Raw genomic sequence first — 16,446 nt, 5'->3', positions numbered from 1 at the left:
TGATAGCCAGGAAGTGCCTCATCCAGCTCAATTCCCTTACTTTTAGAGAGGACATGGTGATTGCTAAAGTCCTAGAGGCTGGTTAATTGTAGAGCCAGAATTAGAAATAAGATTTCTTAACTCTCCACTAAGGGCTACTTAGTGCAGGATGAGGTAAGAGCTCTGACTTTTTACCCAGGTAATCTGTAAAATATCTTTCCTTATTTTAACCCTCCATTATTTCAGCAGAGTGGATAGTATGGTGGCCACGCTATGCTGTGGTGATGACTTTTAGTTCTATAGATAACATCATAACTCCCCTTTCCAATCTCTCATAGCTTTGCATCCATGCTAGGGATCACTTCTCTCATCTTCTCTAAAAGACTTTTCTCAGGGCACAAGTCAGGCGCTACAAAAGGAGATGTCTCACAAAAAGGAATTTGTCACACTGCTCCTTATTCATGATGCAAGGGTGAGGTACAGTTGAATTTAAGAAACACATGAGTGAAATAATATGATAATTATCTTTCTCTGATTGACTTGTTTCACTTAGCATAATACCCTCCATTTCCATCCATGTCAACATAAATGGTAAGTATTCATCCTTTCTGATGGCTGAGTAATATTCCACTGTAGATATATACCGTATTTTCTTTATCCACTCATCTGTTGATGGACACCTCAGCTCCTTCCACAGTTTGGCTGTTGTGGGCTGCTGCTTAAAAAAGTGCAGAAGATCATAGGAAAGGGGAGCAGGAAAACTGAATGGGAAGTAACCAGAGAGGAAGACAAACTATGAGAGATTCTTAACTATAGGAAGCAAACTGAGGGTTCCTGGAGGGGAGTTAGTTGGGGGGATGGGGTAACTGGGTGATGGGCATTAAGGAGGACACCTGATGTGATGAGCAGTGGGTGTTATATGCAACTGATGAATTATTGAACTCTACATCTGAAACTAATGATGTGCTATATATTGGCTAATTGAATTTAAATAAAAAAGAAAGAAAGAAATGAGAATGTACAAAAAAAAAAAAAAAAAGACTTGAGATGTCTCTACCAAGCTTCCTGCATTCATTTATTTCTCATTGTAGCAACAAGATAGACAGGTGTAATTCCATGTTTAATGAGTTACAAATGGTAGTAAGCCAGGAACCTTGAGCATATCTATAATGCAAATAAAACATTTTTCTTAGCGTGGATTTTAACTTTAGATGATCCGAGAATAGCCACTCCAGGCCCCAAATACCATGACTGATGTGCAAAATGCATTTTTATCACCCAAAGTACTTACAAACCTAAAAATAAAATATTTGAATTCATATACTTTAACCAAATTGGAAATACAAACAATATACCAAGAATCACCTTCAGCTGTCTGTTCTCCAAGCAAAAGGTCAAAAAACAAAACCATGAACAAAATTAATCTAGGAAAGAGAAGTTCATCCAGAAAAACTAAAACGCCCATCAAAATCACATCTCTTCTTCTGATTCTTGTTCTCGTTCAGCATTTTTCAGGAGTCCAACTTCTGAGGGGCAGAACCTCTGAAGTCGAGATTTAAACAACCTGAGGAGAATGAAAGGTATCTCATGTTATGCTGTTTAAGAAAAACCCAGAACAACATCTATCCATAATACAACAAACTCCAAATTATCTGTGCAAATGGGAGAGGCAATCAAAAAAGAAAATCACTTTTATTTGGCTTTGGAGCTACCTGAAAACTTTTTGTGGATTGAAGCAGGGTATTAGTAAATAGGTACAATCAGTTTTTAAATGTACAACATGATTGTTCAGGTTTCAGAAAATGCCTAATCATTCATAGCTTTGATCATTTCTAAAACAAACAAGAGAATCTCTGGGCGGCAGCAAGCCAAGATGAAACCAAGTTCAGCCAAGAGCTTTTCCATCAAGTCTGTAGCTAGGGATGTATTGCAAAAAGGAGCCCTCTCTTGGAAAGTGTATAGAGGCATATCCTTCCCCGTGTCAAGCCTCATGTCCAGTCCCTCCCAACGTGTGCCTTCAGAGGAGTGATTCAGTGCAGGCCACGGACTGCTCAACTGCATGTGGTCGATGGTCCATGTGTGATCCATGGTGAAGTAGGAAATTGGAAGAAGTGCCCTCCCCCTATGTGATTGTTTTCATAGACTAAGAGATCTCTAGGTCTGGGGGAAATCAGATTATCATTTTTGACGCTGGAAGATACGAAGTTTCTTATTCCCAGAAACTCAGCAGACTCTCCACTTCTCCGATGTAATAAAATCTAAGCAAAGCTTTCCTGTGCATAATTATTCATAAAGACACTGTTCTACGACCATATTGATAGAACACATTAAATTCCAGAAGTACATAGGAATGCACAAACAAATTTGATACACCAAGTCATCACAATCATTCTCATTTTGTGGAAAATTTCACCAGCCTATCTGCATCCCTTATCTTCTGCCTCCCTTTTTCCAGTGAAGGTCTGGCCTTCCCCCATAAATATGCAGTGACTTTATTGTGCTCTGGATCCTACGGGAATATAAGCTTTATAAGAGCAAAGACTATCTTATTTAGTGCCCTACCGCTAGCCAGAGCCTAGACCAACTGGGGCATAACAGTGGCTCAACACACATCTGACGAATCAATGGCCTTCGGAGCAATCTGCCAGGAGTCCACATCACTCACTTATCCATAGAGGTTAATTCTTCAGTCACTTTCAACTCAGCATTAACTCCTCCAATATACAACAACTGAGTAGTACCAATAACGACTATTGACTCATCAAGATCAAGAAAACCAATTGAAATAATTTGCCTTGATTATTAATTGACTACTGATATTGCTTCCGATGTCCTCAGCTCTTCAAGGCACTGTTCTCATGAAAGACTAATAGACTTAAACAATTTAAAGGCAGTAACAGTGTTTGTGTCATATCTCAGATCCACATGGTTATCTCTACATTGCACAACCTCAATACATGCTCAATGAAATGGATTAACTGCTAATTCAGTAATTAGATACATTCCTGATGGCTCATGTGGAAATTAAAACAAACATATGGCTACTTATTACAAATTAATTGTTAACACAGGCCCTTCCTGTTTCCCACTCCTCCTTCATGGGTGACTCTTTCTGTTTCCCACGTCTCCTTCCTGGGTTGTGTCTGCTGTTACTATAAGCTCCCAAGCTGAGACATGTTCAGGCTCTGTCTGCACCCTGTAGACCTGGGTATTGGCACCTACATAAATGGGCGCTGGAGACAGATTAAAGGCTGGAATGATAAAGAGGAAGTGCAAATAATTGCTAGTTCCTGGAATGATGTTAGTCCAGGATACTGAGGTTAGCATGAGTGAGTCTGAGGTTGTGCTCCCATGGGTTTTCTTCAATTAATAAGAGAAAGAGCAGAACTGAGACTCTGGGCGTACTTCCAGAGTCCATGTGGAAATCAAAGTTCCAGAAGGCAAACTGTCACATTCCTGGGATTTGGACATCTCTATTTTGTTCTTCAAAATGAGTCACCTGGATTATTGCTTAGGAAACCAACCTGAACATGGGCATATGTCTCTACCCATAGAGAGGGGCTTTTGAAAAATTTCTATGAATAGTGGTGTTTAAATATGAAATACAGTAGAATGTCTAACAAAATTTCCAAACAGGTAAGTCTCTCTTACGAATTGTTATTTCAGAACTGCAGGTATGGGGCTGAATGAGGCAATCTTTGAACCATTATTCTGGAAAGCGGGGAAGTACAACTTCATTTTTCTGAGATTTGGGGGGTTGTGGTTCCATAACCCAGTTTTGTTTCCATCATGATCTTTGCACTTTATCAAACAAATTCTGATATAATGTCCTAAAAATCCATCACCTGTGACTGACTTAGAAACTACTCCGGTCAAATCCTGAAAAATAGATTGTCAAAACTCCTTATGATTATACAACTGAATTAGCCTGCCATGTGACCTCACTGAAAGTCAGTACTGAATCTTCATTATATTTTTTAGGTTATTGCTTAAGTTTATATCAACATACCTCACAACATGAACTCTTGTTTTTATATTTCCAAGAGCATTATGAGAGCAATGCTGAAAAGCATCTGAAACATGATTTCCAAACAAACAAAGCCCATATTCATGTAACTCTGAAGCAGATCTATTGAAACAGTAAATAAATGTTTATTGAGTACCTACTCAATAAATGGAATGCCATTGGACAGCATGCCAAGATCTGTGCAAAACATGAAAAGGGTATTTTCCTCAAGGTGCTACAATCTAGCTAGCAGGTAAGGCTGACATGAGTTAACAGTAAAGATAGATTGCAATTGCAAAAAAGGGTAGTAGTGACTAAAGTACTAGAAAACTCATGAAGGGAGATGAGTCTAGAACAGTCACAAAGTTTTCATAGAAGAGATAAGCATTTAATTTGGATATGCCGGGTAGAGGGGACTAAGTGGTCAAAAAGGTAAAGGCTGAGGAAGTCAACATGGACTTTCTGGTTTCTAGAAAACTGTAAGTGGACAAGATAGGTCTGAAGCTTTCTGAAACAGAAAGAGACAGTAGTCTTCTTTTGACTCTGGAAGGGAGCGAACATGAGCTAGAGAGGCTCCTTGAATGTTGCCATTAGTCTTGGAGGCTTCCCAGTCCCTAATGAGATGAGGCCCAGATGTCAGCCTAGAACAACAGAGGAAGAAGCCAAGTTTCACTCAGTGGCAGAGCCAGTCTTACCAACCATGTGCATGCTTTGGAGGAATGAAATAGGACTAATAGAAATCAGTCAATGAGAAGCTAGAATCTCCTAGTACCCAAAGCACTTAGACCTCTAGAAGGAAGTATCTACAGGTCAAAGTAAGCTGACCCAAAGCCTAGCAGAGACATCTGGAGCTAAACAAGGAAATGGTTCTCTTACTTAGAGACCCAGCACCAAAGCTGCTTCAGCAGTGAAGCTCAAAGAAGCACAAGGCAAGAGAGGTGACCTGGGAGAGAAGAGTAGAAAGCTAGTTTTTGAAGAGGCTGAGACCCCACTGAGCCTAGAAGCAGTTACCACATTTTAGGAATCCAGAGAACCTACTAGACATATACTCCCCAATATGCTAGACACTATGCATTTACAGATATTTGAGTTAATTAATATTAATGTGACATTAGGCACATGTCAAGTGCTCAGAAACCACAGTCAAGTAGCTCATGGTCACCAAAATGAAGACTGCAGATATAGAACATTTAGGTCAGTGCTGAAGTCTGAAGAATTAAGTGTGGATCCTGCATGCCTAGTAGTTGGAACTAGCCAGACCCACTGTGGCTTGGTATTAGCTACCTTAAAGACAGGAACCATGTTCAGCTCCTTCTATTTCTTTTCATCCTTCAAGCTAAGGCTTAATTCTCAACGGTGAGGAAGCCTCCTCTGGGCTCCAATAGTACTTTCTTCTACTATTTCCAGCTACTGCACTGTATTTAAATTGTCTATCTCTGGTGATTAACATAATAAAAAATAATAATAAAAAAATCAAAATAAATTGTCTATCTCTCTTCCTTAGGGTCTATACATTATGTCTTTTGTGATACAGGAGGAGGGGAGGAGAACAAGAAAAGTAACAAAAAGAACAAGATCAACGAGAAGAAGAATAACCTCCATTGTGCCCGTGTTATGTCCTAAGCAGTGTAAATACTTACCTCATTTAGGTACTATTATTATTCCCATTTTGTAAACAATAAAACTGAGCCTTAATGTGGTTGCATAATTTGTCCAAAGTCATATAGCTGATAGGTGGCAGACCTAGGAATATGTATTTTATCAATCTGTTCTATTGTTCTTCATCCACTGAGAGACCTTGTATTGGGGTCTAAAAATATGATTTTTCTTTTTTTATTATAATAAATTTTCTTTTTAAAAAATATGAATTTTCAACTGACTCTTACTTTTAGAAATATTAGAGCAAATGTCAAATTAATCATATACTCAAATTTAATGAGAGACATAAACGTTGGTCAAAAAATGACACCAAGCTTGTGAATTGCTATGATTAATGTACATGTGAGCAAGTGGAGGGCTCCCTGCAGATATGGAGAGGACCATCTGGAAAAGGAGGCAGCATATGCAAAGAGACAAAGGCACAGAAAAGTGTGTTGAAAGGTGGCACACAGGTCAAAGACACAGCTGAGACACAGTTGAATGAGTCTAACTTTAAACCAGCATTTATTCTTTCAAGGGGGACTTCTTGGGTTTGCAGATAATTTTCTGCTGCATTACCCTGTCTTGTGGAATACTAAGGAATGGAGTCCCCCTTCAAATCTAAAGTTCAATACTTTTGAGTCTTGACGATCATATGCCAAGAAATAGAACTTCCATGAACAAAAAATCACTAACTTACCAAGTGACAAAGGCATAAATCATTCCAACAACAACAATGTTTAATGCATAATGCCAACAAAAGCATATGGTAAGAAACATGATGTTGTCATGATCCATTGCATCCCATGCAGGAGCTCCACTGGGGGGATAAAGGACAAAACCAATCTGTAATTTAAAACAAAAAACACATATTAAAATAATCAGCCACATTCCCAAAGAGAGTACATTTCAAAATGTTTGGTTCTAAGATTAATCTTAACTAAGGTATCTCCAATTATCTGAGATGTTACAGATAAGACATTAGGTCTTACTGCCTCCTTTAGTAATACAGATAGCATCTACCAGGTCACAATTTTGAAAAAAAAATGTTAAGGACATTTGAAGAGCAATTTTCAAAATATAAATAGTAATCATCTCTGTGTGTTAGTGGACTTTCAGAGAATGTGCCAGGTTTCTAAGCTGTGCAGTTTCACTCAGTTATTTCAAAATTAGAGTACAAAAAGGTTTGTAAATAAATAAATGCTCACAGCTAACATTATATTCAGTGATCAAAGATTGAAAGCTCTTCTCCTAAGATCAGCAACAAAAGGAGAGTGTTGGATTCACCACTTCTATTTGACATTGTCCTAAAAATTTCTAGCCAAAAATTAGTCAAGTAAAATAAAGGGCATCCAGATTCTAAAGGAAGAAGTGAAACTATCTATATTCACAGATGATATGATCTTATATATAGAAAACCCTAAAGAATCCACACACACAAAAAAATCTATTGGAGCTAATAAATGAACTCAGCTTACTTGCAGAACACAAAATCAACACACAAATTCAGTTGTATTTCTATACACGTCTAATTAACAACACAAAAATTAAATTAAGAAAACAGTGTTACCTACAATAGCACTGAAAAAAAATACTTAGGAATAAATTTAATCAAGGAGGTTTAAGACTTGTACACTGAAAAACTACAAAACATTGTTGAAAATTTCGAGACCTAAATAAATGGAAATACATTTCATGTTCATGGACTGGATGATTTAATATTGTTAAGACGGCAATAACACCCAAAGCAATCTACAAATTCAGTGCAATCTCCATCAAAATCCCCATGGTCTCCTTAATGCCCATCCCCCCAGTCACCTCCCCTTCCGCGATCCTCAGAGGGCACATGATGTGACGAGCACTGGGTGTTACATGCAACTGATGAATCACTAAACACTACATCAAACACTAATGATGTACTATACACTGGCTAATTGAATTCAAATTTTTAAAAAATCCCAATGGTCTTTTTTTACAGAAATGGAAAGCTGATCTTAAAAATCATATGTAATTACCATGAACCCAGAATAGCCAAAACAACCTCAAAAAATAAAAACAAAGTTGTAAGACCCATGCTTTCGGATTTCAAAACTTATTATAAAAACTGTAGTAATCAAAATAGTGTGGTATAGACATCATGAAATACAGATTGATGAGATAGAATTGAGACTCCCGAAATAAATCTATATGTCCGTGGAAAATTCATTTTGACAAGAGTTCCAAGGCCATTCGGTGGGTAAATCAGTAGTCTCTTCAACGGTGCTGGAACAACTGGATATCCACATGCAAAAGAATGGATTTGGACCCTTGTCTCACACTCCATATAAAAATTAACTCAAAACAGATCAAAGACCAAATATAAAACTAGGGGTGCCTGGGTGGCTCAGTGGGTTAGAGCTTCTGCCTTCGGGTCGGGTCATGATTCCAGCATCCTGGGATCGAGTCCCACATCGGGCTTTCTGCTCAGCGGGGAGACTGCTTCCCCCTCTGTCTCTCTGCCTGCCTCTCTGCCTACTTGTGATCTCTGTCTGTCAAATAAACAAATAAAATCTTTAAAATAAATAAATAAATAAATAAATAAATAAATAATACTCTCAGGAGAAAACATAAGAGGAAAGCTTCATGCCCTGGGATTGGGGATTTCTTCTTAGACCCTACACCAAAAATACAAGCAACCAAACAACAAGTAGATAAATTGGACTTCACAAAAATTAAATAACTTTTGTACATCAAAGGACACTATCAAGAAAATGAAAAGAGAGCCCACAGCATGGGATAAAATACTGCTGTGTCATATATCTGATAAGGAATTAATATCTACAATGTATAAAGACCTCCTACAACTCAACAGCTAAAAGACAAAAAACAAATATTTTTAAGTGAACAAAGGAGTTGAAGAGACATTCCTCCAAAGAGGGTATGCAAGTGGTAAATAAACTCATGAAAAGATGATGAACATTGTCACTTATTATAGATATGCAAATCAAAACCATAAGGAAATACCACTTCACACTCACCAGGATGGTAAAAATAATAAATAACAAGTTTTAGTAAGAATATGGAGAAATTGGAATACTTATAAATCACTGGTAGGAATATAAAATGGTGCATTCACTGTGGAAAACAATTGGACAGTTTCTCAAAAAGTTAAATACAGCATTAATTATCATATCACCTGGCGATACCATTCCCAAGCATATACTCAAAAGAACTGAAAACAAATATTCAAAGAAAAATTTATAAACAAATGTTCATAACAGCATTATTCACAGCAGTCAAAAGTTGAAAACAGCCCAAATGTCTGTCAACTAATGATGAATAAAAAAAATGTGGTATATCAATATCAAGGAATATTGAACCATAAAGTCATGACACACTAATATGTGATATAACATGGATGAATCTTGTAAACATTATGTTAAGGGAAAGAAGGCAGACATAAAGGTCACATACTGTATGATTCTATTTACATGAAATATCCAGAATACGTAAATTCATAGAAACAAAAAGCAAATTAGTGGTTATCAGGTGTTGGGAGGAGAGCGAAAGAGAATGATTGCTTCAGGGTTCCAGGGCTTTCTTCTGGGGAGATGAAAATGTTTCAGAACTGAATAGCAGTGATACTTGTACAATATTGTGAATGTCCTTAAATGGCACTGAATTATATACTCTAAAACAGTTAATTCTGTTATGTAAATTTTATCCTAACCAAAAGCAAAATAAGAGAGAGAGAGGGAAGAATGATGGACAGATGCCAGGATGGGGAATGGACATAGGTCAGGTCTCTAGAACTAAATGAAATATAATACCAAGATATACAAGGATAATTGTATGAATGTCCACTGGCTAACTAGAACTATAACTGTCAGTTACAGTGGTTGGGAGTTTTCCTGACAATGGCCTTTAAATGACGTATTATTACCCCCACTTTAATGTACTATTGTCTTCATCATCCAGATAAGAAAATTGGGTGGTTTTATAATTTGCCTAGGATCGCACATCTAATTAATGAAATTTTACAGGAACAACAAAAAAAAGCATTTAGTCCATACTTTTGAGTGAAACTTTAATTCTATTTCTGTTTGAAATTTCACATAACCTGAGTAAATTAGGAAAAAATAAGACTTGGGTCTTAATCACTTTTTCCTATTTTCCATTCTAAAGAATTCTCTTTGTACCACCCAATACATATATCACTAGGTGTGGGGCACCTTAACCTCATTCATGCACATAAACTTCACAATAATTCTCAGTCCTCATCATAACTCCAAGAATAAGATATCATTATCCTCATTCCCCTCATGCCCTCCTTTTGAAGCAACTTATGAAAGGTAACAAAGAAATTGTGTCAAGTAAGTATCTTTTAGGGAGAGTTGAGTGTAATGAACCATGGACCAGCTCCCCAGTTCTTACCTATTGGTCCCACCAATGTCCTTCCAATGCCATCCACCCATCTATCCCTGCTTAGAAAGTGATTTGCTACAGCTCCCAGAGGTAGAGTTGTTGCGAGTTATGTTGTGTGCCTCCAAAAGGATATGTTGATGTCCTAACACCTGGTGCCTGTGAATGTGACATTATTTGGAAATAAAGTCTCTGCAGATGTCATCAACTTGAGATGAGGTCGTAGTGGATTAGAATTGGCCCTAAATCCAATGACCGGTATCCTTATTATGAAAGGCCATGTGAAGACACAGGTACACAGAAACACACAGGTGTGACTCTGGAGGCAGAGGTTGAAGTTACGCAACCATAAGCCAAGGTATGTCAAGGATTGCTGGCAGCTCTCAAGGAGAAAGGCATAGCACAGATTCTGCCTTTGAACCTCCAACATACTGACACCTTGATTTCTAGACTTCTGGCCTTCAGAAGAGTAAAAGAATAAATTTCCACTTGAAATACAGAATCAGCCACTACTCTCTCACTGGGTATTCTAATTTGCTTCCTAATGTAAAATTCTAAACAACAACAACAAAAAAAGTCTGAAAAGATTTTTTTTCTTGCTGTATCTTCTATGACATTCCCGAATATCTGGTTTTGCCTAGTTTAATATCACATTTAAAATGTAAATAATTATCTTCCCTAATATACAACAAGCCAGGGGCCCATTTCCCATAGGTGAAGGTTTGAATTTCCTAGTGTTTTATGTCTTATGCTCCAATCACTTATTTTAACACTATTAGTCTTAAACAAGTGTTTGATCTACCATACCAGACTTCAGAACATTACTGCTTAGTTGGGTCTTTTTGACATCTCTGAATGAACTTTTATCTTTTCTTTTTTTTTTTTTTTTCCAGTGTTCCAAGATTCAGAACTTTTATCTTTCTTTTTTTTTTTTTTAAAGATTTTATTTATTTATTTGTCAGAGAGAGAGAGGGAGAGTGAGCGAGCACAGGCAGAGGCAGAGGGAGAAGCAGGCTCCCTGACAAGCAAGGAGCCCGATGTGGGACTTGATCCCAAGACGCTGGGATCATGACCTGAGCCGAAGGCAGCTGCTTAACCAACTGAGCCACCTAGGCGTCCCAAGAACTTTTATCTTTCTTAAAGGCAAAACAAAGCTGCATTTACTTTAGGCTCAGGATCTGGGAAGTCATGGGAGGAGTCCCCGGGGCATTAATGAGGGGTGGGTGATGCATCAGGTACAGTTCAAAGTAATGGGAAGTAAAGACAACAGAAGTATCTTCCTCCTCCACGAGGGTCTCTGCCTCAACTCTGACAGTGATGGGGAGGAACTTGGAAATGACGAAGTGCAAACATGAGCTTTAAAAATACTCTCCCACAGGGGTGTCTGCGTGACTCAGTTGGTTAAGCATCCAACTTCTGATTTTGGCTCAGATCGTGATCTCGAAGTTGTGAGATTGAGTCTTCCATCCCGCCAGTACCCCTGGTATGGGCTCGGTGCTCAGTGGGGAATCTGCCTGAGATTTTCTCTCTCTCTCCCTCTCCATTGGCCCCTCCCCCCACTCTCTCTCTCTCCCTCTCTCTCTTGCTCTCTCAAATAAATAAATAAGTCTTAAAAAAAAAAGTATTTTCCCACAAAGAGTCTCAGATAAACCATGTTTCATGGAATGAATGGGCCTGAAGGATATCTTTTTCTTTTTTAAATTGCATGATATGGATAGGTTTTCGAAGAGAGCAAAATGGAGTCCCTCCTGTCAAGCAGGAGCTAGGCAGTATGGCGGGGACCCCAGAACTGATAGCGAGTGGAACCAGAGGAGGTCTGCAGGGACCCAAAACCAATTAAATCCCTTTAAGAAGGGAAAGGTTTTGGCAGCAAACTGTCAGACTCTTCAGATTATGAATCCCTCTCTCTCTCACCATTTTAAAAAGGCAGCTGCCGTGGAAGGCTCTGCCCAGTGGATCTCCAAACAGAACCGAGATCCTTCACTGTTTGAACATAAGCAGTTAAGTGTGGAGAGCTAACACAGACCAAACTGAGGTCGACAGAGGTCTGATCTCAACTGCGTGCCCACAGATTGACCTCTAGTTTGGTTCGTTAACCTCCTACACCCTTTTGTTATCTTGCTTGTTGTGTGATTTGTCTTCTGTCCTGCTTTGCGTGCTGTGTAAAAAGCCAAGTTTAATCACATGGTGAAATGTCATCGAGTTTGGAATCCCGAACCTGCTTTATCATTGTGATTTAACTTTGCTTCATGATTGAATAAAGCTGACATTGTGGAAAGACACAACTCCTGTGTGCGCCTTCATAGTGTGCTCATGACAGTCTCTGAGAAAACATATCTGACTGTAATGAGCTTTGGGAAAGAAACCATTCTTAAAGAGTCGGAGCATAGTTCTCTTGAAGTTTGCCTATTACCCCATCATTTATGTATGAGTTATAAAAAAATGGCCAATCTGAACATTTGCCTCACTCATTTCCCAACTCCTTTATAGTTCCAAGAATCTAGGTGTGCTAATCTGTCTACATATTGTTTATGCACTAGTATTAACCACCTATGGACAAGTAGAGAGAAAAAAAATATGGTGAAAAGCAATTCACAATGTCCTATTATTAGCTTATGACAATGTTTATTGGCCATAAACATTCATCTACCACACATAACATCAAAATAAAAGCAGAATAAATTTACCTACGTCTCCAGACATTTTTGTTTCAGAGGAATCTGAGGGTGGAGAGAGGTACTACAGCTAAACCTTCATTTCCTGCCAGTGTGTGTGTTTGTACTGGTATTAAATGTTCATTTTTCTTTAAGCCTCCAAACGTTATTTAGTCTAGCCACCAGGTAAAAAAGGAAACTAGTCTAGACATACTCATAGATGGAAAAGGTTTTTAAATAGTCACAGATTTATGCCCAAAGATTTTTAACCCCATAGCGCTTTACTAGAAAAGCTTTTGGTAAAATGTGAAAACATTATTTCTCTGCCAGAAGGGACATTAGGTCAGCCTATTCTCAATTGTGACAGCCCATGCTTCTTCCCTCAGATTCTTAATTAATCATTAATTATTAATGGAAATAATAGCTTGCAAATCCCTGCGATAACCTCATCCCAAGTTTCTGCTTTCTGATGATGAAATATCTCCTCTAAGAAATCATCCCCTATTAAACCACATTTACCTTTCATCTCAGGATTTCCTTACATCTATATGTGCATATTAGAGTATGATTTACCAGTGTCTATAAAATATAAGTTCACTAATTGGAATACATGTTTTTGACAACACGCCAAGCTTAGGTAGTCAACAGAGTAAAATGGAAAGAGCCTGGGACTTGGGGTCAACCAGACCCACATTTAGATGCTAGTTCCATTACTGTCTGAGTCTGGGATAGTCACATCGTCTCCTGGAGTCCTATCCATAAATTTGGAATGATAATCCCTAACTTCCAAGTCACTGTGAGGACAAATTGAAACAACATGATAGTCCTGTAGAGTGGTCGGCACATCATTGTTTCTCAATAATTAGTCACTTCCTCTCCTTGCTGCTTTTCATATATTTCTCAAGCTCATTACTCATTAGGCTGTAAATTGCGTTAGCATTAGCACCTGCTGCCCACAACAAGCAATGGCCCAGAATGCCTGCATTTGGATATCCAGGTGGTGAGGAAGATGGCCACACCACACTTACTTTCCAGCCACTCTGTCAGCACCCCCACTAGGGCCTCTGGGCTACTCAAAGAAACATCACCTCTCAAAGACCCACATTCTCACTACAGGTGGCACATCAGAAGGAAGTCCCTGATTCTGGATCAAAATGCCCCATCAAAGAGAGAAGAGTATGGACGGAAACACCGGATCCCTTCACTGGAGGACCCGACTCACCTGCCAAAACCAGCTCCCCTGAAGCAGGATAAAGCTTGTCCGAAGAAGTTCCACAGTGATATTGGTCCGTATGAAGAGCTCCAAGAAGGCAATCAGGCCTGCCACAAAGACGGCCAAGACCAGCAGCTGGTGCACAAAGATGTCCAGCATTTCCCGGCCATGGGTGTGATTGTACAAGACAAAAGCTGATAGAGAGGGAAGAAACAGTTTCTCTTATTCAGCGAAACCAAGAGACATCTACCATTTCTCTCCCTCTCTCTCTCCCTCTGTCTCTCCCCCACCCCACAGAATTTTACACACACACATGCACACACACACCAATTTGTCCAAAATACCAAATACTCTCTGCTTCCCACAATAATGGAAACCTCTAGCATTTTTTTGGAGTCCTCACTCCCTCTTTTTTTAAAGAGATGTTATTTATTTGTCAGAGAGTGAGTGAGCACAACCAGGAGAAGAAGCAGTCTCCCTGCTGAGCAAGGAGCCTGATGGCAGGACTCAATCCCAGCACCCTGGAATCATGACCTGAGCTGAAGGCAGATGCTTAACCCACTGAGTCACCGAGGCCTCCCAACATCACTACCTCTTAAGAATAAGGATCTATCACTCCTTTTCCCTTTCCTTGTCTTACATATCATGACTTTTTTAACTAACTATATTTCAAAGCATCTTCTATGCAGGAGGATGAATAGTAAGGGTTATGGGGCAGAGGAGCAACAGTTAGGGTGAACACACAGATGAATGAAACAAACCCTCGCCTGAAGGAATTTGGTCCATTGGCGTAAGCAAATACATATATATACAAATCATAAGAGACGACATTGCTGGGTATGAAAAGATGCTCTGGAAGCTCCCAAGAAGTAGTAACTACCTATATTTTTTAATCCCATGAACAGATTCCAGCTTTATCTTCAACCTTTTCATGTAGACAAGGAGGAAAAGATGTTCACTCAAAATATGGTAACACCCTGAAATACTGAGACTCTTGCTGTTGGTTTTTGATGCCCATCTTTTAGTTAGCCTTTGTTCTCGGAGAGGGGTTGGCAAAAGTCCTTATCTTCAGATATGGGAGGGAAGGTGGTCTGTTAGGAAATGGCCCCTCCTGATAATCTAGGGGTTTTTTAGTTCTTTTTTTTTTAAGATTTTATTTATTTATTTGACAGACAGTGAGAAGGAACACAAGCAGGGGGAGTGGGAGAGAGAGAGAAACAGGCTTCTTGCTGAGCAGGGAGCCCAACGAGGGGCTCGATCCCAGGACCCTGAGATCATGACCTGAGTTGAAGGCAGATGTTTAACGACTGAGCCACCCAGGTACCCCATGGGCTTTTTTAGTTCCATAATCAATCTATTCCTTACAAATGCAATAAATGAAAACAAGTTACTAAACACCTGTTTTCCCTACACAGTAAGAGGGACATCAACTGAACAAGAAGTATTTTTCATTAACCTTTCAAAAATAGGACCTCCTATTTTTAGTGACTGATTTATGACTCCACTTATCATGTAATGGTGAAGCTTCATCATATCAATATGAAAATAGTTAGTTAGCAAGTTAGTAGGCTGCTGTGAGTGGTCTCGTTGTTTCAAGATACTCATGCTACAGGGTGCCTGGGTGGCTCAGTGGGTTAAAGCCTCTGCCTTCAGCTCAGGTCATGATCCCAGGGTCCTGGGATCGAGCTTTGCATGGGGGTCTCTGCTTAGTGGGGAGCCTGCTTCCTCCTCTCTCTCTCTCTCTCTGCCTGCCTCTCTGCCTACTTGTGATCTCTGTCTGTCAAATAAATAGATAAAATCTTTAAAAAAAAAAAAAGATACTCATGCTTCACTGCCCTGAACTCAGTTTCACTTGTTAAAACAGAAATAATGATTCTCTCCAGGATAACCTGGAGATAAATAACCACGGCAGCTGGTTCTTTAAGAATGATTTGAAATGTGAATAAAGCGCATCAAATGATGGTGCTTGTCTTGTTTTACTGTATGAGTCAGTAGGGAGGGAAAATCCTTGGCATCCTATGCAGGACATCTGACGATCTCCCCACGGCCCAAACAGATGGCCCAACTGATCAAGGCGGCACCAAGACACTAAAGGAATATTATTGTACAGGCCTAGACAAGTGTCCTAGGATAGTGAAACAGGAACATACTCACTTATACTTACCCTCCACGAATAAGCCATTCGACAACATTAACTTGGTTAAGGAGGTGGGAAGTGAACTGATGATAAAACATAAGATGTTCGCCACACCCAGCAGCCCAAAGAAGAAATACATGGTGAAATGATGCCAGCTCAACAGCTCGACCCACTGGCCCTCTTTATAGTCATATAAGGCTAAGTGGGGCCCACCAGTAATAAACTGCTCCCCGAGCATGCCTGCAAAGGAAGATATCACAGTTTTAGCAATCCTTTCCATGACTTCACAAAGAAAGCAGGAAGATACAGGATGAACCCATGGCTTGTTCAAATCTAATGTCCTTCTATGATGCTGATTCTTCTTTCTGGGCTGTTCCTTAACAGCTAAGTACTGGTGCCTTCAGCTGGTTTTAGAGGT

General features: G+C 39.2%; 1 protein-coding gene across 5 annotated transcripts in view; it reads right to left on the bottom strand.

The window, feature by feature from the left end:
* Positions 1-421: 421 nt before the first annotated feature.
* TMEM45A (transmembrane protein 45A) overlaps positions 422-16,446 on the bottom strand; it is a 71,273-nt gene continuing 55,248 nt past the window's right edge. For 4 of the 5 annotated variants that reach the window (XM_080821858.1, XM_080821862.1, XM_080821860.1 and 1 more), the window contains exons 3-6: positions 16,056-16,268; positions 13,901-14,085; positions 6,324-6,469; positions 1,024-1,543 (exon numbers count right to left, since the gene is read on the bottom strand). In XM_080821858.1, coding sequence (XP_080677984.1) covers positions 1,450-1,543; positions 6,324-6,469; positions 13,901-14,085; positions 16,056-16,268 — 638 coding nt within the window. In that variant the 3' untranslated portion in view covers positions 1,024-1,449. Of the gene's footprint in view, positions 1,544-6,323; positions 6,470-13,900; positions 14,086-16,055; positions 16,269-16,446 lie in introns of all 5 variants that reach the window. The other variant, XM_080821859.1, reaches the window with a different exon arrangement.

The sequence above is a fragment of the Martes martes genome (assembly GCF_963455335.1).
Source record: "Martes martes genome assembly, chromosome: 1".
In the NCBI taxonomy this organism is placed as follows: domain Eukaryota; kingdom Metazoa; phylum Chordata; class Mammalia; order Carnivora; family Mustelidae; genus Martes; species Martes martes.
Note: the sequence above shows the minus strand (reverse complement) of the source record. Positions and strands in the feature narration are given on the sequence as shown.